A 25276-nucleotide genomic window follows, 5' to 3' on the forward strand; every position below is an offset into this window, starting at 1 on the left:
ACAACTTTTTAGATGATAACACATGGTTCAACTTCATCGGGCGCAACTTTTTTTTTTCGGAAAGTGATAACAGATGGTACAGCTTCATTGAGCACAACTTTTTAGATGATAAGACATGGTTCAACTTCATCGGGCGCGCCTTTTTTTTTCTTTTTTTTACATTGTGTTCTTTGACTGAAGGCCGCTATGGGACGATGCAAGGAAGTTCCGGTACGAAACCGGAGTCGCAGAACAATCTTAATGGATAAAGAAAAGTCACCTGTCCTTTCAACACCAAGATCGTCTGCTTCATTTAGCGGACAATGTCCAAGATGCGGAACGATGGTTGTCAAGCCTTTAAGCGCACATATCTTGCAACACTGCTCGTATCTTTCCAAGAGTTTTAAAGAATTCGCAAAGAAAGAATGTTCTGCGGCTAAACGGGCTGTGGATGCGCTAGAAACGCTGCACTATCCTGGAAAGCGGTTTGTTAAGCAGTTGGATAAAGTTACCAGTGCTTTGGCTCATGGTTCAGGTGTTCGCGTGGCGAGAACATTCCATGCTGACCAATACAATCGTTATGTAACGGACCGGGATTTTACCGACTCTTGGTCGCTCAGCAATCTTGCTGCATCGCTGAATTGTGTCAACTTGAAGAGTCTTCTTCAGATGCTTGCAACGAGAGGCAGCTTCTTGATTCCTGTGTCAACAACAAACAAGCAAATGCACAAAGATCTCATTTTTCATGTGTCCGTGATGGTGCTAATCAATAACGGTAGGGATTCGTGTTACGGTTGTAACGATGTCATGTCATGTCATGTCTTTCGTAGGCTCAGAAATAAAAATCATGTTCTTCAATCCAAGTGGCAAGAAGTGCTCGTCCAAATTCATTGGCCGCGCCTTCATCGAAGCTGTTCTGGATGAGTCTAAGCCGTACCCTGATTTGTACAACTTTTTCCATCAACAATGGCCGGAGATACCTAAAGACTTTCAGCACCTGCTGCCGGACAGCGTACAACATGGTGCAACATTGTTCAGTGAAGCATGCACGCACTTGTCTCGTTATTTTATCAACACCACTTTGGAAAAGATAAGCATTGATATTTTCTTTCTTTATTCATTTTTGTATTATGATTTCTGTACAGGTTGTTTCTGGCCAAGATATACGATTTGCCATGCGTGACACAGCTGTCGAAATCCAGCTGTTTGGTTGGCAAATGATTTACTCCCGTCATACAACGTTGGAAAAGAGCAATGCCCTGCGTAACAAGATCCAGAAGCAAATTGGCTGCCACTACATTCTAAATTTGGTCACAGATATTAGGTATGGCACAGAATTCTACGTGTAAGCAGTACTCTAGCTAATCAAGGGCTTCTTTTGTAGTTCTGAGCCTTCAACATTGAATCAAGTGGATACTAACTACATTGCTGCCATGGATCATGATCTCATGGATAACGACAACGACTTTGACGACTACGGATATAATTTCGATGAATTCTACAATCCTTATTCACCGCCTGGTAGTCCATTCAACTGGTCGCAAGTCTACACACCACCTCAATCGCCAGCCACACAATCCGATGAAGCGCTTGAACGTATGGAGGTTTGTGTGGAAGACGTTTTGGATGCAGGCGAAAATATTCAGTCAGGTGGTGCGGAATCGATGGACGTCGATACGCAGGATAACGACGACGATATGGAAGAAGCTATCGTGGCAAATCATGTTCCGTCCCAGGAATCACTCAGTCGACCCGTTCAGGAAGATCCTTCTGTTGACGTTACTGAATCAGGTCAATCCATACCTTCGGAATCGGACTGGTCTAAAGTTTTTACCCTCCAGAAGATAAGTCACAACCACAACAAGAAGTTCAATCACCATCAGTATTTCTACAGTTTGAAGATCAAGTCACTGCCGCAAGAATTTGATACAGTAACTTCCCCAGAAGCGCTGCCTGAAGTGTTTAAGGCAGTCTGGAAAGCTTGCTCAAAAGATTTGCTGCCGGACGATGCTGTTTGCTTAACATTGTTTACCCGGACTATGGAGAATCCAATGCACCTGAAAATGCAATTCTTCAGCAACTTTAACCCGCGCGACCTGACAGAGATGGTAATGAAGATCAACTCGGGTGGACTTTTCTGCATTGATGATTCTCTGAGGCTTGTTATTCAACGTACGGTCATCCCCGCCGGAGGTGCTGCTGTGCGTAAGCATATTCACTCGACACACGATAGGAAACGGTTTGCGCGCTCCATTGTGCAGGTTGATGTCGGCTATAATTTGTGTTTGCCTGCATGCCTTGTGCTCGGACGGTTTTTTCACGATCCTTCAAAAAATATACGAAACTGGAAGCAACTGACTGATAAAAGAGATAAGAAACTGCAAGAACTCGCAGCGGAACTAGTGGAAGAAGCGGGACTTACTGTCGGAACAAAGTTTTCCTTAAACGACATTGAACGTTTCCAAACAACTGTCCTTAAGGGGTTCCAGATCAAAGTTGTTGGAGCCGAGCAGGGGAACATCATAATTGCCAGGTGTCCCGAAAGGCAAGGGAAGCTGAAAACCATCTATCTTCTGTACGAAAATGGCCATTTCGATCTGATAACCAGTCCATCCAGGTTTCATCGACGTGGGTATTATTGTGAGTTGTGTGACAAGGCATATGTTCAGAAAGAAAAGCATCGATGCCAAGGTAAATGCACCAAATGTTATCGCCCAAGAGAGGTATGCGTCGAGCCTGAAGAAACTAGCAGAATCTTGTGCACGGATTGCAATCGTGAATTCAATAACAACAAGTGCTATGATCTACATAAGAAAGCACGCAAAAACGGTCGGCCATACTGTACGGAATTGTTCATTTGCCCAGATTGTGGAGTTTTTGTAAGTCTACTCAATCGGAAATTCAAGAAGCACGAATGTGGTGAGATGTTTTGCCATCCATGCCAGGAGTGGGTAGATCAAGCCACGCACAAGTGCTATCTTAAACCGTTGGAGCCTCGTACCCATGGATCGAGTTCAAATTACATCTTTTTCGATTATGAAACTCACTTGGACGCGGAGGGGGTCCATCGGCCTTGTTACGTCGTGGCACAATACACAAGTGGAGAAGAGTTTCGCTTCCCTCCAGATAATGTGCCAATGGAAGGTTACGACGTTCAGAAAGAGTTTGACCAATGGGTTTATTCAGAGCAACATCGTGGATACACCTTGATTGCGCACAACTTTCGCGGTTACGACGGACACTTTTTACTTTTTTACCTTTTGGAAAACAACCTCAAAGGAGTTGAAGTCATACGACGCGGGAGTCAGCTTCTTGATCTCCGTTACCCGGCTTTGAAAATCAGGGCGCGCGACACTCTTAACTTTGTCATGACGAAATTATCCAATTTTCCGAAGGCTGTTGGTCTGACCGATTGCGAATCCAAAGGCGATTTTCCTCATCGCTTTAACAAGCCGGGAAACTGGGACAAAGTGCTTCCGTTTCCCGCTGTCGATGATTACATGGTAGGCGGCTTGAAGCGAGCGGATCGCAGAAAGTTTGAACAGTGGCATGCAGAAGAGAAGGAAAAGAAAGGTAGGTTTTTTTTTTTAATATCTCATGTTTTAAAGGGGTTTTCGATTTTCGACTGGAAATGTCCGACTACTGTGCAAGGGACGTTACTTTACTGCGGAAATGTGCTCTCCAGTTCCGTGAAAATTTCATCAAGATGACCAACGTCGACCCGTTTCAAAACGTTACCATAGCTTCCGCCTGTCAAACGTATTACAAGACCAAACTGCGGAAGGCTAAAGAAATTGCCGTGATATCTGCAAACGGTTATCAGCCGAATCGAAAGACAAGCGCCGAAGCAACGCAGTGGCTTGAATGGACCAGCATGAGTCATCCAAACATCGAGCACGGTAGGAATGGTAAAGAGCGGAAAATCAATCGCTACTTCGTAGATGGATTCGATCCGGACACAGACAGTGTACGAGTATAACGGCTGCGTACATCATGGGCACCCGGAATGCACCAATGAAGATGACCGGGCACCGTTCTCTTTGAAGAAAATGTCAGAAGTGTACGAGCAGTGGATACGTAAGAAACTCTTTTTGGAAGGAATGGGTTATAATGTGGAAGAGAAGTGGTCTTGCGAGTGGTTACGTGAAAGAAAGGATCCGGATATACAGCAATTCCTCCTAAACCAGAATCTACGTGATCCATTGCAACCGCGCGATGCATTCAAAGGTGGCCGTACCAACGCTTCGTGTTTGTTCAGAGAAGTCCAAGATGATGAGCAGATTTTGCATTACGACATCGTGTCCTTGTACCCGTTCGTCAACAAGAAAGCTGAGTATCCAATTGGACATCCGAAGATCATCGTGTCCAACTTCAAACCTGTGACGGAATATTTTGGCTTGGTCAAATGCAAAGTTCTTCCACCTGCAAGAATTCGATATCCTGTGTTGCCTGCCACCTTCAACGGTAAGCTTGTGTTCACTTTGTGCCGGACTTGTGCTGAAAACGGAATAAACGACTACTGTTCGCATTCCGATGAGGAAAGAAGTTTTGAAGGAGTATTTTGCACTTCGGAATTGCACATGGCGCTGCGACAGGGTTATCAAGTGCAGGAAATTTACGAAGTTTGGCATTGGAACGAAAAGCGTGCGGGTCTATTTCAAGAATATGTGGACAAATTCTTGAAGGAGAAGTTGGAAGCAAGTGGATTCCCCGCCGGCTGTACAACGCAACGTCAAAAAGAGTTGTATGTTCAAGAAGTTGCCTTGCGCGATGGAATTCTGCTAGACATTGATCGCATTGAAGATAATCCCGCAAGACGTGCAGTTGCCAAGTTGATGTTAAATTCATTTTGGGGCAAGTTTGGCCAAAGAGACAACTTACAGCAGACGGTGTTCATCTACTCCGTGAAGCAGTATCTGGATTTAGTCAGATCCAAATCTGTTGATATACAGAGCGCTCACGCCGTGACTCCAGAGTGCATGATGGTTACTTACTCGCAGAAAGATGACTACAACGAAGGCAGTAACTGTGCGAATCTTGCCATTGCCGCTTTCACTGCCAGCCATGCCCGCATTCAGCTTTTCAGAACCATGGCCAAGCTTGGACCGCGCCTTTTGTATTTTGACACAGACTCTGTCATCTTTGTTCACAAAGAAGGCAAATGGCTTCCAGAAGTCGGTAATGGACTTGGTCAATGGAGCAGCGAGTTGAAACCAGATGAATATATTGTACGCTTTGTCTCCTGTGGTCCCAAAGTCTACAGTTATGAAACAAACACCGGCCGGATTCAGCTGAAAGTTAAAGGCATGACTCAGAACGGGTACACGGAAGATGTCTTGAACGATGATCTGCAGCGCACTGGAGAGAACCTTGACTTTGACAAGTTGACCGAAATCCTGAAAGGCGCTACAATGCCGGTACGTATCAGTTATGTTATTAAATTTCTTTTAGTTTCTTATTGATTCCAGTGGTTTAACACAGGTTGTGTACCCTGAGTACATTAAGCGGAACTTTAAAGCTCAAGAGATTTCCACTGTCCGCTTGAAGAAGCATCTGCGCATGGTGTACGACAAACGGGTTTTGTTGGAAGATTTCACCACAGTTCCGTACGGTTTCAAGAAGCCGGTAAGGAAGACACTGCTTGAGCAGACTATAGTTCAGATGTCTATGGAAGTTAAATGCTGTGCGACACTCAGGATATCACACTTGTAATTCATTATATGTACACAGGACCCGCAGCCGGCGTGATGGATTTGTATCTGGAGGATGCCACAACCATGTGGTACGAGAACAAGCGTGACTCGTACATGGGATTCCATAAGAAGTCCAAAGCCATTACCTTCTGCAAGACGTTTTCGACCGAAGGAGACCAGCGCTTTGTGTATACTGCCATGGAATTATCTGCACCGATCGTCTCGCGTATACTGGAATGCATTTCTGACGACACTGTTCAAGAGTTACTGGACTCTTCTGTTTTGAAACGTAAGCCGATGGATCTTTTCTTGCATGGTGACGGGACTGATAACTTGAACATAACATTCAAAACTGGGAGATTCTTCTGTATTTACTTCTCCCAAACCAAGAACAAGCATGTGGTTAAGTTTGCGCATGATAAGTTCTGCACTATCTTTTCAACCATCCGTTCGCTCTACTGAAAAAAAACCTCATCTGTTTCTGTGTTAGGTTGATCTGGCACAGACAATCTGACACGGTTGTAGTTGAGGTATCACAGACCGATGACAGATATCTACATGCCAGTGTTCACTGTTCTGAACTGTCAGAAGCATATGATGAATGCTATGACTTACAGTATGCGGGTACTGACCTATCGGGTAAAAAGGCATCCTTACTTACTCTAATGTTTTTTTTCTCCACACATTCTGCTAAAATGGTTGTCCCTGAGGATCTTAAGCCTACGTTTACTCACGTTCGTCGTGACTATCAGGACGACGTGGTGATTTATAACTCGAACATGGCCGATGTGAATAAGCGCATTGAAACTTTCTTCGGGAATCTTAACCATTTTCCTGGTTTGGACATCTATTACATGGCTGACGCCGGCTTCTACCATATTGGTGAAGGCCGCCTGCATTGTTTCACATGTGGCGTAGGACTTGAAGGCTTGTTCGAAGATATTAACGTACACCACGCTAGATACAGCTGGTCATGCGAGCACTTGAACTATCTTGCCAGTAAAAAGTTTATCAGAAATGTGTTGGACGTCGATGAACAGTTGAGTGTATGGGCTAAAACTCAATGGAATCGAAAAGCGTTGATATTCCGTTGTGGGTGTGATACCGATGCAGAAGATCATTCTGATGGATCGCACACTAATTCCGATATGGAACTGGACAATCTGCCGGATGATGCAGTAGTTGTGGCTGTTGGTGGAGTAGATATCTGTCCTCCATATCCTTAATTATGCTATTCCTATAAGCAGAAGTAAATATGACGGATGCATGTTAAGCATTATCTTGCACGGTATTTTAGTCGATGAAAGTTCACACTTGCTTCATTTTTGCACTGCTAGCAGTTAACAATACTGAATTCTCCGTTTACAATGGATTTCCCCGAGCTCAAGTATCAGTTTCAGGACGGAAACGTCAAGTGTTACGAGATCACCAGCAAATCTTCACTGTGGTACGATACTATCGGCAACACTGTCCTTCTGGCCCGCAGCCCTGCCTCTGATGGACTCATGACTGCCAGACAGAAGGGCATCATACTGGACTTACCCGCTATCAACAATCTTCTCCTATTGCTGAAAGAAGGAAAAATCCGACATGGTTTGGATGCAGCATGCATTGGACAATCCCCCGAAGTATACACATGTTAAGGATGCTGACGATGCTGTCATCGACATCAAGTTGGCTTACCATACCGCTTTTGGACGCACGATTTCCATCTCCCTTGAAGGGGCCTCAATCATGCTGGGCTACCGGAATTTCCGAAGTGTGTGCAAGTTACTCACTCAACTCGTTCCTAAAGCTTAAATAGTTCATGTGCTGCTGAATTAAATTAGAAAAAAAAAAAAGGGCGTTGCCCCAAATCTGCGTTATTTTTAGCTTGTCTACGGCCAGGCTGAAAGTAACGTGGTTTTGGGTAGCACTCTGAAAACGGGAAAATTCCGGAATTCTCAAATAGGCGTAGTCTGCTTTTGGATTGGTTAACTGCGAACGGAAATTCCAACTATCGTTCAGTGGTAGGAACGATCGGGTAAAACGTATAAAATGACCATGAAGCAGGGCATCAGACATCAGTTTTAGTCCATTGTCGGTTTTCCTGCTTTGCATAAAAATGATTCACCACTTCATAACCGTTGTTGTCTTTGACTGCAAGTTTGATCTGCAGAAAATTGCATCGTCCACCAAGTGTACATCTGTGAAGGATTTTAAGGCGCTTAATCTGACATCCTATGATGGTAGCTATTGTCAAGTTTTCAGTTCAGGCAAAGCAATCATCAATGGCGGCACTTCAGAGAAAGAAGTACGCACATTGTTGAAGCGATACCGGTTCCGTTTAACACATCTTGGCTATACTGCCAATGTCGTTAGCAAGCGCACTGCGAATATTATGGCTACGTACGACCATCAGCATCCGATCAACTTGTATAAGTTCGCGAAAGCACAGAAGTTGTATTATGAACCGGAGTTGTTTGACGCGGCAAAATGCGATACGCCGATTTGGGTATAACCGTGAAAGTTTTGGTTCCGGAAAATGTACGATCCTAGGCGCCAAGAGTGTGAAAGCAGTGGATATTTGCATTGACCGTCTTCGAGCCACACTGCCATCCAATCCACCGCCGTCTCCTGACTTCGATGTAAGTGCCGTGCGCAAGAAGCGCAAATCCATCAATTCTGACATTGATGAATTCGTGCGAGTCTTGGAAGCAGAGATGATGCGTGAATCAGAGGGCCGCACAACAGTTAGTCAAGGCACACAGACCACACCCCGAAAGCGAAAACGAACCATTCCCCAAAAGATTGATGTAAGCCAAACAGTACAGCAGGAGAAGTGCAACGACATGGAAGAATGGCTGCATGCAATTGAGAAGTGCGGAAAAGAGGAGCCAGCCCTTACGCTGACACAGTGCGATAAATTGGTTGCGCAGTGGGGAAAGGATTCCAAAGAAACTGGCAAAGTCGCCATGGAGCACGAGGAGAAGTTGGAAGAACCCGTATTCACTCTAACACAGTGCGAGAAATTAGTTGCACATTGTCCAAACAGATCAAGTGATGCCTTTACTTGGCCAGAAGACATCTTCTAAATGTACGGATTCGATGTGCACTGTTCATATTTTTGCGTACTTTTTATGTCGCAAACTTGTAGTTTTTCGATTTGTTTTTTCCATAGACTTTGCATGTAATAATGTGACTTTCCTTGCACTTTTCCGATTGCAATTTTGGTAGTTTATTGAACACAATTTTCTAATACGAAAAACTACCGTTTTTATTCTGAAAAAATGTTAAAAAAAAGAGAGCTGAATGCTCCAAATCGGTGGTAGTTTTAACTTGTCTGCGGCCAGGTTGAATCTACTGCTGTTTTGGGAATTTGCTCATTAAGCCATTCTACAAATCTGAATCACATGCAACCATCAAAATACTGTTTTTGGGAAATGGAACGTGTAAATTTTGATTTTCGCTTCAAAACACCATGCTCGGTGTATGTGTGCGGCCCAACAATGTCTGGTAAATCCACTTTGATAATGGAGTTACTTAAAGCACCGCATGCACACTTTTACCCGTGTCCGAAACGTATAGTATACGCGTACGGAACTTGGCAGAATTCGTTCAAAGAATTTCCTTCGTCAATTGAATTAGTCTCTGACTATAACAAACTGTTCGATGATGGATTTTTCAACCCAAATGTCCCAACGTTACTAATACTTGACGATCTAATGGAAGAATTAGCCAACAATGTAAAAGCCTCAACACTTTTCACGCGAGATGTGCACCATAAGAATGTCACTGCTGTATTTATATCGCAGAACTTGTTCAAACAAGGGAAAAGCATGCGCGACATTGCTTTGAATGCCCAGTACTTGATTTTGTTCAAAAGTGTGAGAGACATCCAGCAAATTCGTGTGCTGAGTCGACAACTAGGAATGAAACATTTGGAAAATGCGTACAAAAAGGCCATTAAGAAACAGTACGGCTATTTGATTGTAAATTTACGACTTGAAACTCCGGACAACTTGCGACTTCAATCACATATTTTTGCTCATCGACGCATTTATACAGAATGAATCCGAGTGAAATCTTTGACATAGTGCGAGCGCTGCAAGCTATGTCACCCATTCAGCGTAGAGGCCTTTTTGCACATTGCACAAAGAAACAAGTCAATGCCATGGAAGAGGCATGTTTGAATCTGTTGAAGAATCCAAGTGGTCTAAGCAAATCACAACTCCAGCAAGCGAGAAAGTATGCAGCAAGCATTAAGCGACTGGCCAGCCGTGATACGCCGCGAAAACGAAAACAGGAGATTTTACAGCAAAGAGGTGGATTTCTCGGTGCTTTATTGCCAATTTTAGGAACGCTATTATCTACATTCATAGCAAAATGAAGACATTCGTGCTCGTTACCGGAGAGCGAATACAATACGGTGATGAAACCGTGTCCAACACCATGGACAAAGGCCTATCAAATTAGCAGTGAGATTGAGAGGCATTTAACACAAGGTCCAAAGACCAGTGCCGAACACAAACTTGTTGATTCATCAAATCCAATGCCGCAGACATTTGTACAAACCCCAAACCATGCAGATATTCCGCCTGTGCCAGCTAGTTCACGTGTTACTTATGATCACGCAGCACAAGTGGATACCGCACCGCTATTTGAATATGTTGCTGCGCCCAAACCTTTCATGGCAGACAGTCAAACACAATCGGACCCTATACAGCCAACAGTTCATTACATCGAAAAGGATCCTGTTTATTATCCTGTTCCAGTCCCGCAGTATATCAGTGCACCGGGCAAGTCTGTTGTGCGGCATGTTTATAAACCTCAACCTAAAAATAAGCGGATATCTAAGCAGAACCGTGCGAGAAATGCAGCCAGTACAATGCGTCATCCAAATGTGTCTACGATTACCAAAGGACCTGCATTGCCTGCCATCACATACGGCAATCAAAATCCGCAGCTGGTGTATCAGAATCCTCCATTGCTTCCAGCTGGCAATCCGTACTGGGAAATACGCAGTCCTTCGCCTACATTGGCTTTGGCTGACAACACGTCTGTACCAAATGTAGAATGGCCGGACAGCGATGATGATTTATCATCTTCGTATGCATTAGCTCCCGCAGCCGCAGTACCGTCTTTAACGCACGAGCAGCCGCAGTTGCCCAGCAGTGCAAGTCGAAAAGCAATCACATATGCGCAGCCACAATTGCCGGCGTCTCACCAACTGGAGGCTTTGACTTATGTGCAGCCTAGAATTGCAGCACCTGCTGCCAGAAAAGCACTTACATATGAGCAAGCCCGTTTGCCAGCACCTGCGGCCAGAAAAGCACTTACATATGAGCAAGCCAGTTTGCCAGCACCAGCTACCAAGCCAGCATTGACATATAGGGCGCCAAATAAAATTTCGGTCCCGGCAATCTTATACAAGCCCGATGAAATGTTTACAGCACGCAGCAAGAAAGCAAGAAACGATAATCAGCCTCCAACAAAGAAACATAAAACACAGCATCAGACAGGTAGTGGTTGGATCTCTTATGCATAATGGTTTCACTGGATGATCTATATTTGGATCCCTCCAATCCGGGCAGTTTGGGAGGAGTGGAACGTCTTTACACGGAAGCCAGTAAACACGGCTTTACAAAGATCAAGTTGAACGATACTTGCAGTCAAAAGACACCTATACCGAGCATCGACCGTACCGCTCAAAATTCAAACGGAGAAAAATTATCTGTGTCGGTGTAAACGATCAACATCAAATTGATCTTGCCGATATGCAGAAATTTCACAAAGAGAACGACGGAGTAAAGTATCTGTTAACATGCATTGACTGTTTTTCGCGATATGCATGGGCCATTCCTGTGAAATCAAAGAAACCAAGTGAGATTGTTCGAGCGTTGGAAGAAATCTACAGAGACTTACGTACACCACCGCTGCGGTGTCAGAGCGATAATGGAAAGGAATTTACAGCCAAGGTAGTGAGAGATTTTCTTCGCGACTGTGGAGTTACTTTCTTTACCACAAAGAACGATGACATAAAGTGTGCAATGGTGGAGCGCTTCAACAGAACACTCAAGGACAGACTTTACGTTTACATGACAGAGAAACAGACATACCGATACCTGGACGTGCTGGACGATGTGGTCACAGCATATAATAATAGCGTGCACTCTGCTACCGGTTTTGCGCCAAGTGAAGTGGACGTGCAAGAAGCTCGCGTGATACGGGGTAAAATGCTTGAGGAAGATGAAATGGATACAATTAAACCTCCTGGTTTTGCTGTTGGAGATTATGTGCGACTTGCCAAAAAGAAGCTTACGTTTGAGAAAGGATATGAAACAAACTACACGGAGGAGCTTTTCAAAGTGATAAAAGTTATTAAGAAAGGGAAGCAGTGGTTGTATGCAGTTGAAGATTTGTCAGGTGAAGAGGTTGACGGCTTGTTCTATGGTCAAGAGCTGTCGAAATTTATTCTGACTGAACGAACAGGTCATAAAATATCACGCATATTAAGGACGAGAAAGCATAAGGGAAAGGAACAATATCTCGTGCGATGGTATGGTTACGGACCAGCTTATGATTCCTGGGAGGACAAAGATAATCTAAAATGAGTTTTTACATGTCATTACCAAGTTCTGCATCCAAGACAATATTCCCGGATAATCGTCCTGGCTGCTATACGACACAACTTATCCGTTCAATTGACTTGGACGGAGAATGGGAGGTTGGACTTTCTGAACTAATTCTCCCGCCGATGGAAATGCGTTTTCAGTCAGATCTAGAGGTTGGAATAAGCAAACCATATATGCCGACTTTTGAAGTGCGTACGCTCCCAAAGAAATTATTCTATAGAGATGAATATGATTTAATCAGTAGCGTAAACGAAATGCTCACATACAATCCGCGTTTCGCTCGCAATTTGGACTTTCGCTACAGCCACCACGACTTGATTAACAGAGAGCCTAAAGACTTACCCCAAACAACGGAAGACGAAAAAAAGCAGTATGAAAAACTCCCTTTTGCAGCCATCAAAATTCAAGGAGATCATGGACAGCTTTTCGTGCGCGGTGACAGTCAAGTTATATTTGAAGGAGCGGAGTATACACGTGCCCTAGGATTACACAATAATTATCCTTATATGGGGATTGAGAAAGAACCTTTCGTGCTACGTCCACCCAAACATTGCCGCATTGTGAACATCTACTGTGATTTAGTGGAATATCAACTCGTAGGGAATGCAATGGTCCCTGTTCTGCGCACATTGTGTACCGAAGCCAGTTCGTACGATGGTACCGTTCTGCGTTTCGAGAATCCGCATTACTTGCCTGTTCAAAAACAGACATTTAGCACAGTGGAGATTGAAGTGACTGACGACAGAGGAGAAGAAATACGATTTCATAGCGGAGTGGTGATTAAATTACATTTCAGACCAAAAGATATTAACCATGGTACTGAAAGAGCACCATTTCAGCGAATCTCGCTACACAGATTTATTTGCCAAACAGCATGGCTTTGGTATGCCAAAATACCGAGGCGCCCCAGTTATTGGTGGCAGCTTTTGGGGACGGGTGATTGGATTTGCTAAAGGTCTATTTAGCAAAGCTGCACCTTACATTTCAAGCCTTGTAACCAAAGCACAACCTCATATGAAGACAGTTGCTTCTAAAGCAGTGGAGTCAGTCATAGACACAGCCGTGGAGAAAGTTAACAAAAAGCTTAAAGAGTCCGCAGGCGAAGAAATGGGCATTAAGGGAGGACGCAAACGACGACGACGACAACGAGTGCAAGGACACAAGGTCAAAACTCGCAGACAAGCAAAACGCGTGACTAAACGTAAAGGGACAAGAAAACGAACCAAGCGACAGTTAGCCATCGACGCAATCGCCAACAGATTTTGACGACAATAATGGCGATGATTGAAGCAAATTCGGAGCCTTCGATGCTTCTGGAAAACCATCTCTTTTACTTACCGGCAACACTGACAGAGAGATGGAACACAAAGGATTACGATATTGGACCCGCTCAAGCGACATTTGACTCAGCAAACGATATTGTTTTTACTATTGCTCCCTCTCTGAGCGAATTAGTGAGTTTGGCGGATATTAGATTTAAATGCGACTTGCACGTTACGAATAAAGACGGCGCAGAATTGAAAGATTCGGACTGCTTGGCACCAATTAACAACATTCTGCACAGCCTGTTTCAGTCGGTTACTGTTACCATCGGTGGTCGGAATGTCACGGATACAAGCACGCTGTATCACTATCGTGCATACCTAGAATCATTGCTCGGTTTTACGGATCAAGCTCAAAAATCACAACTTACCCTATCGGGATTTGTATTGGATAATAACTGGGAGAAAAAGCCTGGTCATGTTACAGATGCAACAACAAAAGTGAATCGTTTCTGTAGCGATGGGTCAAACAACGGGATTGGCTACAGAATATGAAACCGTTGCAGTTGTCAGGCAAACTTCACTGTGACCTGTTTCAACAAGATAAGCCACTCTTGCCCGGAGTCGAGCTCACAATTAAAATGGTGCGGAACAAGAACGAAGTGGTTTTTGTTGCTGACAGTGATAGCAACGCCCCGAAACTGGTGGCTATCAGAAATCCGCGCTTGCAAGTAAGAAAATATGAACCTTCTCCGGATTATTTTACAGCCTTGAGCAAAGAACTACTCAGCACCACTTCAAAATATCACATTGAGCGTGTGGTAATGCGTGAACATACATTGATTCTTGGTCAGCAACAAGCTGTTTGGTCCAATATTGTTATGGGTCAGCTGCCGAAAATAATGATTTTTGGCATTGTACCAAGCCGATCGTTTGCTGGTGAATACGGATCATCCCCATTTAACTTTACACATTTCAACTTGACCAACATCGTGGCCGAGATTGACGGTCAGCTGTTTCCCACACAAGGCTACAATCTAAATTACGAGAAGGGCAGTTCGATACAAGGCTATGAAGGTCTGTTGGATACACTTGAACGTCTCAACGAGGGAGCGGGTGAATTGCCAATAGACCGTGAACAGTACAACAAGGGTGGATTCTGCCTGTACGGATTTGATTTTACGCGTGGACACACAGGACGAGGGGCAATGTCCCTGTCCCGCCATGGGAATTTGAATATACATATGAAATTCGCCAAAGGTTTAGAAGAAAATGCGGTGTGTGTAGCCATGTTGGTGTTCGATAACGTGATCGAAATTAACAACAACCGTCAGGTTATCTTTGATTTTGCACCATGAACAACCTGCGAATCCAAGCCGCATTACAGAAGGACCCAAAAATCCGAGATATTTTTGTGGGAGTGTATTCTGCAAACACACTACCGGACAAAGAATTTCCTGGTGGTTACATTGTCAACACAGAGGTAGACGGCAATCGCGGCGAGCACTGGGTGGCATTTTACTGTGTATCACCAGGCATACTAGAAGCCTTCGATTCTTATGGTAAAAATCCGGCCGTATACTCACAGCACATCAAGAATTGGATGGGTGACGACTTTCTCATTGTATCTAACACGGAGCGGCAAAGTGTAGACAGCACAGTCTGCGGTCAGTACTGCATGTTCTTTGTTACGCTACGTTGCTACGGATACTCATACAAGGATGTCATGTCAGCACTAACCAAGCATAAAGGAGTGAACGATGTGTTCGTATGCAAGTTCATCAACAAGTTTTTCAGTATGCGAACACGAGTAAAAGACCGCAACTTTATAAATGGACTTATCGCAAATTAACAAAAAGCAGGTCGTGGCCACCTTGTTCTGGGTGGTCATGTTTGGCCTTCTCATCAGTTTCTATTCCCTGCAAATCTATCAATCCATTAAGGGAAACAGAAACATTACGGAAATTGATATTAAAGCGTCAAAAGACGTGACAGAAGCGTTCCTGAACACTATGATGCTAACGGATACCAATAAATCAACAAGCTATAATGGATAAAAAGGATTTCATCTTCTACTGTATTATTTCCACATTGTGTCTCATTTTGTGGACACTGGAAGTGTACGTTCAAATTAAGATGACATCACAGCTGCCCAGCGATCCCATCATGATTCCCGAGGCCATGTTCAACAAAATCTTCCATAACGTGACTAGCATGCTGGGTGGAAAACAAATATACAGAATAACTGGTTACGGACCACTGACTGTTTAGACAAGTGGCAGAAGTAAAGCTGATGAGACTGTGCAAATCCACGAAGGTAAGAAGGTCAGAAGTCAAACTGTAAACTGCCTTGTACATTACAACGGCTGCATTCTGTCTTTTTTTTTGAACAGCCTGTTCCTTTTCCATTCTAGAACACTGAGAATGCCTGTAGACGCCATGTCTGTTCGCAAAGAGGAGAACGGCGTAAAGTATTTTCGCTTCAGCGACACTCTTCGTATGGAATGGCGTGTAGCTAGCAAGTCGTTTATACTTGTGCGTGTCAGTCCTGGCGGTCCTGCAGATGATGAGACTAGTGCTGGGTGTGAGCAGTGTATAGAGAGCATGGAGGAATATGACGTTCGTGTGGCTCGTAAATTCATCAGAATGGAGTTAAGCGGTGAAATGATCCAGGCGTTGAGAAAGTCATTCTTAAATGGCAGCCTGTGGTTCGCGTGATCGTGGATGGCGTGCGCAAAGAAATTTTCATCAAAGTGAATGGACGTGCGGTGAAAGAGCAAGCACAGATCTGCGTTATACGCCCAACCGATGGTGGACCTTTGGAACTTTCTGTGTTGGAGTTTCGAATCCTTTGCGCAACTCTAATGACTCTGGTTGATCAGTAATGGTAAGCACGCCTGTCAGAACTTAATGGGAGAAAGCATATAAGTTTTCAATGTCAGATGTATAGCTGTTTTTGCGTACGCGTCGATATCAAGGAAGACTAGCAAAAAATAGTCATTTACAACATTTTCTGTCTTCAGCAGTAATCATGGAGTCTGATGGGAATGACGATTCTTCTTTGCCGTTTTGCTGCAGCGCTGACGATGTATTATGGTTTTGGTTAAGCGACAGTATACGTGTCGGTTTCAGACCATTAGATCAGCATCTTATTATCGCTTCACTGGTTACACACATATCCAGTTAGAGTCTTGTACGAACCATCGGCGAGTATGATGATACCGTTGTTACACGCATGATAGAAATGCATGAAGACGACTCATTTCTTCGACTGTGGAATCGTGCCATCACCACACGAAAAACTCAGTGTTATCGGATCAGGGATGCCACAGAAAAATCTGTTCGGATCCGCTTTAGACCACGCTGTTCGCAGACAGACTGCGTGCGCATCAGTAGCGCTGGGAATGTGCCTTTGGATCTAACTCTTGTTCAGTTTCGTGGACTATGTGCCACATTAGCCGATATTGTTACTTTGTAAAAAAAAAAAAAAAAAAACAAAAAAAAAAAAGGGCGCTGCCCAAATTAGTGACGGTCTTAGCTTGTCAGAATAATTGACGGACAAGCTGACATCATTGCTATTTTGGGAACCTTCTTTGCATTAAGGAGACACACACATTGCAAAACTACTACTGCTAATATGGAGTCGAATTTGGTAGAAATTAGCTACCCCGGTTATGAGGGGATCAGGACTTATCGCTTTGGAAATGGCAAAACATTTGTTTTTTGGCATTATACCGCAGGCAAAATGGTTTTGGCAAAAGATGTGCCATCGGTGGATGAGCACGGTTACTCGGAAGCTAAACGAACCGGAATAACTTTGACCAAGCGTGACTTGGAATTCTTAGAGTGGATGGTGCGAACAGAATGGTATACTCCGGATCTAGAAGAATCTGATTACACCTACAGACTGAATAAAAATTTGGAGATCAAGTTGAATCCTGTAGCTTCCATGTATACTCCGTCAGTTGAGTTCAGACAACAAGATCGCCAAATCAAGTTGTCTGTATTCACAATCATACAGATCGTGGAAGCGGCCAGTTAAACAAGATGACAGATGTCTGCCTGCATTTGCTTCCTCTATCCATCTAGGAACGGCTATGGCAGATAACCGGTAAAACACTTCTTGAAAATGGATATGTCAGACGTAGATAACCGCTGCAACAGCTTTGTCAACTGGCCATGTACTGAGTATTCCATAGCACGACTGGCGTTTGATGGATTCTTTTACAAGGGCGTGTACGACGAAATTCACTGTGTGTATTGCGGCCATGTTATGGGCGATTGGCCCAATTCTCGGTATAAGCCTTTCTATCGGCATCTGTTTGAGCGTCCGGATTGTCCTAATTCACAGGCAATGGCTGCTGGTGAGGATGACTTCGGTTCGCAGCATGATTTGCTTTTCGCTGCGCCAGAAATGCAAGATTACAAGACGCGTTTTGCCAGTTATGCCGAATGGCCTGTAAGCAAGCAGCAACATCCACAAGACATGGCACACGCTGGATTCTATTACAAAGGAAATGGTGATTGCGTTCGTTGTTTTCACTGCGGCGGCCGAATTCACAACTGGGAAGCAACTGATGTACCTTGGGAAGAACATGCTCGTTGGTATCCAAAATGCCCGTACCTTACGGAGACGAAAGGAGCGGCATTCATTGAAGAAACTCAAAAGAAATACGAAAAATCTGTTGTGTCTTGTTGTCTGTGTAGCACTGATGTTTAGTACTGACTTCTGCTATTTCGATTTACTATATTGACTATCCAGATCAGTGGATGCTGTTTTGCTGATCTCTGATTGAATAAAACAAAAAAAGAGGGTGGGGAAAATCAAACAAAAGAAAGGGGCTAATCTTAGACGGTGTACATGGCCTGTACGCTATTCGTACACAGTATATTATAGGCGGCATACAGGTTAAACCGATCTGTACGCCATTCGTACACACTATCAGACCAAACTGATCTGTACGCTATTCGTACACACCATCAGACCAGACTGATTTGTATATACAGTACAGTGTACAGACCATAATCCGCTATCCGTATACCCTAGAATATATGGGGCGGTACTGAGGCCAAACCGACCAATAGGAGAGCCCGCTATTTGTACTACCATCAACCGCTATATTTACTACTTCTCTTCTCACAGGTAATACAAGCAAACAGAAAGGCGGGTTGGCGTGCCCGAAATGACGCAGGTGTTATGTTAAACTTTGTAAAGAGCGCTTCGTGCAGCACCATATGACTGTAATAATCTATATTTTATCAGTACAGTAGTAATGGTCAAAATGCATGAAAATGATTTTTGGGTCATTTTTAATTTATTGTTGACCAGTGGTCAATTTGTTGACCAATTCTATACTTCTGTTTTAAAGCACTTCTTTTGGGCTATTTAATGAACTTGTTGCTTTTGTGTAATTATTTTTCGACTAGTTATTACAGAATTAAACGTTTATATGCTGTAGACTGTCCATGGGCATTGGCGTCAGGCGACAACATAGTCACCACGATTGACCTATGGTCAGCACAAACTCACAAAAAATTCCCTTTCTTAATTGAATTTTTTCATCGGGAAATCCCGATTTTCATAAGGAAACTCGCACTCCTTCGGGTACCTCCCGCTGGAGGGTTAAATAAATGTCTCTTTCTTATAATAAAGTTTTATCCGATATGTGTAATCCACACTGCAGCTTTTCGCTGAAATCAGCATGCATAACGCATGATCTCATGGGTCTCCTCGCCAAAAAGTTCGTTGAAAACTTTGAAAAAAGTTATCTGAATTCCTAATATTGTGTAAACGTTGACCAGGTACAATTGAAACGACTTCTAACACTGCCTCAATAAATAAAAAATGCATTATACGTAAAAGCGGGTGGCTCATTTACCGGTAACCGCAGTGAACGCTGTCGCGGTTCGACAAAACATTACCAGAAATACTGTACACGAAAAACTTAACAATGATTACTGGAAGGTACTGATTCCTCAGACTAGCATTTTCGGGAAAGTATTTTCGACTTTTGACGTACATAAATAAATAAAGAAAATTTTTGACTTTCTGGACGTACCACTCCGGTGTTTAGCAGCTCCGGTTTTTTCCGCGAAACGCTCCATATCCTCTGTAGTGAACTCACACTGCTCGTCATCCGACAAAATGCTGATACCAACGCCAGCATCAGGTAATTCATCTCCGGAATCGGACCGACGCACACCTTCTGCGGCTTGAGCCGGCTGGCGTCCAATCCATGGATCCCGTCCTTTTCGGCGCGACCTTTTCGCTGCAGTCTTCTGCTTTTCATTATATTTGTTCTGGATTGCACAATGTGACAAGCATATTCTCACAGGTGGTGTTTTTGAAGGTAAACCGGCATCAAGGATTGCAGGTCGTGTTTTTGAAGTTAAACTGACCTCCTGGATTGTGTTTTCCACCCTAAAAGTCGTAGTTTCAAGCTTAACAAACCGTGTTTCTCTCGACAGGACCAGTCGGCTCGAGTAACTTGAGAACAGCAGGTCGCAACGCGTCGTACCTCTTTTGATCCCGGTTCCTAAAAGATGCTGTTCTCCCGGCTGCGCACAGCAACTGTTTAACATGGTAAATGGATAAATTGGTCCTCCGCAAAATGTGAGAGCAAGTGTGACCGTTGTCGTATAAGTCCAATATTTCTTGTCGTTCTGCCGGGGTGAGATTGTACATATTCCATGCATGAGGCGGTTGAGGCCCAACAGTTTTCTTCGCTGATACGCTCTCGTATCTCTTGTGACCGGCCGAGGAGTGCGCTTTACCGGACGGCCGCTGGACTGCTGCAGAGCGGCTGTCGGCGTTCAATTGATCGTCCCGTTCTGGCTCCGCCTTTTTTGGAATAGTATCAAGAACGGGCGGCATGATTGTGTACAGGGTTGCACGGATTTATTTACGAAGCGGAAAATGGATATAACATAGGCAGCAGGACCTTATTCAGATATGGCGCCCCTCGAAGCTTTTCAGTTCGTTGTGGCTGTTTAGGAGATGCTATGGTTGCAGTAAATCCCGCCCTTCTCAGCACAACGCGTGCTGAACACGCGTCATGCGCAATTTAACACCGTAAGAGGGTGTCCAAGTAATGAAAAGTGCTTTTTCTGTTCCATTCTGCAGGGTTAATATCAAAGAGAGGAAGGTAGGAGGCGGCCGCGGATCAAAAACAAATTCACTTAATTGCACTCAGTTACGTCACCACTCAAGCCTGCAAGGAAGAAATGCTGCATAATAATGAGCAAATTAACGGAAGGTATAACGGATAGTTACAATACTTGACCGAAAATACGGTATTTTGCAAGTCATCCAATATCTTTCTAATAATTATTACGAACCAGAAACAGCCATGCTCCTTAATGTAAATGGCTTTCCTTTTGTTTTCTTAATACTGTACGCGTATCTGACGGCTGACTTTACCTCTCTCTGGGTCTCGTAGAATTAAAGGAACTGGGAAGCGTGGCGTAGAGAATTTGAGCAATCCATTCTGCAAATTTTAAAACATACGGATGTTCTGGGTCGCTGTATACAGTAATAAAACGATCGTTATATTTCTCTGTGTTTTTCAGCAAGGTTTGACTTAGAGCCCTGCACGAGCCGAGCCGAGCGGCTCGGCTCACGAGCACTTCGAGCGAGCAGGCGTCGTTTTGCGAATTTGCGAACGAGCCGAGCAACAGAAAAAAATTGCGAGCAAGCCGAGCGAACGGGATGGTCGGGTGCGAGCGATCGCGAGCCTACTGGCCAACATTGTGCGAACTGGAGAAGTTTCTGGTACAAAATTACATTGACCGACCTGAAAACGGTCTTAAACCACCGTCACCTTCGCGCGAAGTGATTTACTAACTTTACTAGACCGGTTGGGACTCAGGACTAACTTTTGATATTTTGTACTCGTAGCGAACAAAAACATTATTTGACGGTTTGTGAATCAGTTGAATGCTTCCTAAGAAAGGTGCATCTTAATTTTTGAGCATTCTACTGTATGTATTTATTTCAGACCAAATTAAGAAAATTACATCAAGTTGGAAATTAGAGAAATGTATTAGCGAAAAAATGAAAAATTGTAATGAAACGGACCACCAGTATGGAGATACATACAAGTGATTGTCTCTGAACATCCGAATCATCCGATTACACTTACTGAGTTTTTGTGTTGGTGAAAAGTTTGGTATAATTAAATCGTGCAATAAACTGATACGTAAATTTTTGCCGATCTCACGAGGGAGCCGATTTGCCAAAATAAAATTACGAGCGAGTTGAGCGAGCGCAAGCAAAGAAAAATTGGAAAACGAGCGAGTCGAGCGAGCGGCGGTTGGGGCGCGAGCGAGCTGAGCGAGCAGGAAGTTTCAGAAATTTAAAACGAGCGAGTTGAGCAGCACTTTTGCTGCTCGTGCAGGGCTCTAGTTTGAACTTTGAACAAGGCAAGATCGGTTCATAACGAAAGACTCGGTATGTATACCTGTTTTTGCGTACAAAATTTTTAGAATTATATTTCAACCATATCTCCCCGACCGGAAATTGGCCACGCAAACTATATTCATACCAATGTGGTCGTACTCGTATAACAAATCAAGCGTCTGCAGACTGACGTCATAAAACAATGCAAAAACGTTTTTAGGTGTGAGGAAATCCAAAATTGCCACGAATAAACACGAACCCGGTCACATCCGTTACATAAGTATGCGAGATTGACAAAGGAATCCCTGCATTTGCTACAGTCAGCCGGTTGGAGTATGGCATAGCGGCAGCCCATATGGCTACATCCGGCACAGTGCATAGGCACCATGCACTCTAAGCTTTGTCGTCATTCTTCTACCGCAGCAGTTTCAGACTTCCAGGGAGTGAATACTCAATAAACGCCAGCCCGCTGATATTATCCCCTTACTCGTTTGTATTCTCAGATATCTGGGAAGACAGAAGGGATCGATTCTGGGCAGTCGACTGTGCAGTATCCGTTCGATTACACAATGAAGAGCATCAGGTTTCATTAATTTTACTTCTACTTGCCATTACAAAACCCATCATTCACAAAATGTTCATCAGTTCCGTTTTCAGATCTAGGGAAATACTATTCTCAATTGTTTATGCAAAGCGCCTTTTTTTTAATCAGAAGCCAATAATCGATATCTGCTCCATCAAAAACTCAAACAACATCGGGCAGTAATTAAATCATTCATTTGAGGAAGAGAATCCTCAGATATACAGAGCCGGAACTGAGCCTGTTGTCTTCCAATATTTTGGCGGCACATCCAAATCAAAACGTGTCGTTTTACGCATGCATTTACCAGCGCTAGCTTAGACTCATAAAAACGCCATAAACAGAAAATCATGAACAGCTGAGCAAAGGGAGAGATATAAACGGTTACAGTCCGATTAATTTCAATCAGTCTCAAAGCCTTGGAAGACCAGCACAGTATTTATTGACTGCAGTCAGCTCACAATAATCGCTCTTCGTAAATCATTGTAGCGAAGTACCGGTATAGGTAGTGTTACAGAGGACATTCCGGGAACAAGTTTCCCTATTTTGCCGCTTTGCCATTTGGAGAAATAAAAGTGCTACATTTTTTATTGCACGACCTATTAAGAAATACATATGTCCAGGGAAACACACGAGTCAACTGATTCGATGAAGTGAGAATAAATGAAAAGCAAAATATAGCTTCTGCACCTTTTCATTGTCATTTTTGACAGTTACATTTTTTACTGTTTTAACTATTGAAATTAAAGTGTCAACTTCAAACCTTGTGCGCAATACTGTGTGTTACTGTATTATCATGGCAGAACATTTTAGAAAGCTCAGGAATTTAAATAAGATATTTTCAAATCACAGGCCACCAAATCTTTTTTTTAGAATTCTCGCAATTACAAATCCAGATTTTTTCATCGACTGAAAAAATATTTTATTATCAAACCAGCGCGCTAAGCATACCAATGAACTTTGTGTTGCCGGCAAAAATAACTTTTTTCGTGAAAATTGTAATTTTTCACTTACGGTTTGTAGATGTTGCAGGGATGTGGTTTTGAGCAGCTAGTTACCACTTAGTTATGTAACATACGGTACTAATTTTCCTAGGAAAGCTACATAAATGAATAAGTTATAAGTTACATATTTTATTTTTTGACTGGCACTGGAAAAGGGAAAAATTTTAGCCTGATGGCAAAATTTTAGTGAATCAAAAGAAAGGAACGGACGGTGCTCCAGTCTATGTGTACGGAAAAAGTCACACGTTTTGATTTCGTCATAAATATAATTATTTTATATGACTGCATTAACTGATGCACTTTTCACTTTTCAGTGATGCTTTCCCTTAGCGATGCTACTAACATGTATAAAGGCGAGCGATATTGAACCGCATATTTCGATAAAGTTCGTAACAGTGGATTCGTCGTCTCTTCCTTGTGAATGTATTGATTTTTCTAATTTCTTGGTACATACTCAGAGTATCTACCAAGAAATTAGAAAGATCAATACGGAGTATGGTACACTGTAGTATTGAATGCAAAAGCCTGTAATCGTTGAGTTTAATGATTAATGATCGTTACTGTTTATACAGAATTTTTATTAATCAGTTAGAAGATGCTCCTCGTGATTTTCTTCCCGGCCGTGTACAGTTTAAATAAGTTTAAATTTTATTTTCTGGCTTATAAAAGCTACTGTAGAATTATCAGTAGCACTCCAGACTCCAGTTAACAAAGAGATTAATTTCCGCTTTTCTGATAAACTGAACCTTCCAGCCAATTACTCCTTTCGTAATCTTCTAGACAGACAGCTGCCAAAAATACAGAAAGTATGTATAGTATTTGTACTAAACAAATCAGCACTGCCTGTAATCGACGGGCGCGGGAAAGATGATTTGTTCGTTGCTTGCAGTTGCAGTGATACGGTACAAATTAAAAATGCAGAAATAACAATCGTACTACCGATTGCCTAATACGCGCCTTCTAGTCTGCATTATTTTGTACATAATAGGCAGAAAGAAACAGAAAGCATCGTGTTCCATTCACTTACTACAATATTCCAAGTGTTTGGGTGTGGCTCTCAATCCGGAGGATAATTAAATTAATTCTAGAAGTATAAAAAAAATTTTCGTACTATCCGAGTCCTTATATTTTTCGTGCAATCGTTTAGCTCGTAATCGCTCGGAAGTCCATAAATCCATTTCTATCGCTCTGGCATAGAGTAATATTTGTTTATCTCTTCTTCTCCTGGAAAAAGATAATTCACATGCACTGTCAAGTAGTGCTCATAGACTTGGGGTTATGTGGTAGTACACTTAACATATCAAAATTATGCAGAGCAAGTTATCACGGACGCCTACATTCAGCGTGTCGGCCTGGAGTTGGCGGCATAACATTATGTCATACAGATATATATTCTGCATACGACCGTTGAAAGCTGAAGCAATTGTGGTTACCGGCGACTAATACCGCTATGTTTAAAGTTGAGCATGTTGACTGTTGATAGCGGTCTGCGCTACACATACTGTACGGCGTGTACGCTTTGGTAATTTACACGTGTCCCACGTTCGCAGCCGGCAAAACGATCTTCGCAGCCGCATGAAAATGTTTCGCGGTTTGATATGCATCTAGCTGTACTCTGTACCCGTTCGGCTAACTTAACCCTAGAATAATTCAGCTTATGGAAAAAAGTCCCACCGGAAGTGCACATATACATAGTGCTTAACTCTGGAAATACCGTAGAATGTATGCGATATGTTGGAAAGGGAC

The 25276-nt window shown here is 43.2% G+C and overlaps 2 protein-coding genes across 5 annotated transcripts in view; one reads left to right on the top strand and one right to left on the bottom strand.

The window, feature by feature from the left end:
• LOC129592239 (uncharacterized) overlaps window positions 1-24940 on the bottom strand; it is a 35124-nt gene extending 10184 nt beyond the window's left edge. The window contains exons 1-5 of one of the 2 annotated variants that reach the window (XM_055488218.1): window positions 24868-24937; window positions 24558-24754; window positions 20969-21035; window positions 20067-20759; window positions 19608-19969 (exon numbers count right to left, since the gene is read on the bottom strand). In XM_055488218.1, coding sequence (XP_055344193.1) covers window positions 19608-19969; window positions 20067-20422 — 718 coding nt within the window. In that variant the 5' untranslated portion in view covers window positions 20423-20759; window positions 20969-21035; window positions 24558-24754; window positions 24868-24937. Of the gene's footprint in view, window positions 1-19607; window positions 19970-20066; window positions 20760-20968; window positions 21036-24557 lie in introns of both variants that reach the window. The other variant, XM_055488219.1, reaches the window with a different exon arrangement.
• LOC129592235 (uncharacterized) lies at window positions 826-6063 on the top strand. 3 transcript variants are annotated; one of them, XR_008690952.1, is made up of 4 exons: window positions 826-1303; window positions 1364-5396; window positions 5461-5604; window positions 5710-6063. XR_008690952.1 is itself a non-coding variant. In XM_055488214.1 (3 exons), the coding sequence occupies exons 1-3, from the start codon at window positions 3921-3923 to the stop codon at window positions 5725-5727; spliced, it is 1638 nt and encodes a 545-aa protein (XP_055344189.1). In that variant the 5' UTR covers window positions 3719-3920; the 3' UTR covers window positions 5728-6063. The 3 variants fall into 3 exon arrangements, 1 of the variants encoding a protein (XP_055344189.1); XR_008690951.1 differs by having other exon boundaries at window positions 1364-5604; XM_055488214.1 differs by lacking the exon at window positions 826-1303 and having other exon boundaries at window positions 3719-5396.
• Window positions 24941-25276: the final 336 nt, after the last annotated feature.

The sequence above is a fragment of the Paramacrobiotus metropolitanus genome, unplaced genomic scaffold (genome assembly GCF_019649055.1).
Source record: "Paramacrobiotus metropolitanus isolate TYO unplaced genomic scaffold, Prichtersi_v1.0 Parri_scaffold0000051, whole genome shotgun sequence".
NCBI classification, from domain to species: Eukaryota; Metazoa; Tardigrada; class Eutardigrada; order Parachela; family Macrobiotidae; genus Paramacrobiotus; species Paramacrobiotus metropolitanus.

Coding starts and splice junctions, on each gene's coding strand:
- LOC129592235 (XM_055488214.1), top strand. CDS start 3,921: ATGGATTCGATCCGGACACAGACAGTGTACGAGTATAACGGCTGCGTA. Junction 5,397..5,460: donor TGAAAGGCGCTACAATGCCG/GTACGTATCAGT, acceptor GGTTTAACACAG/GTTGTGTACCCTGAGTACAT.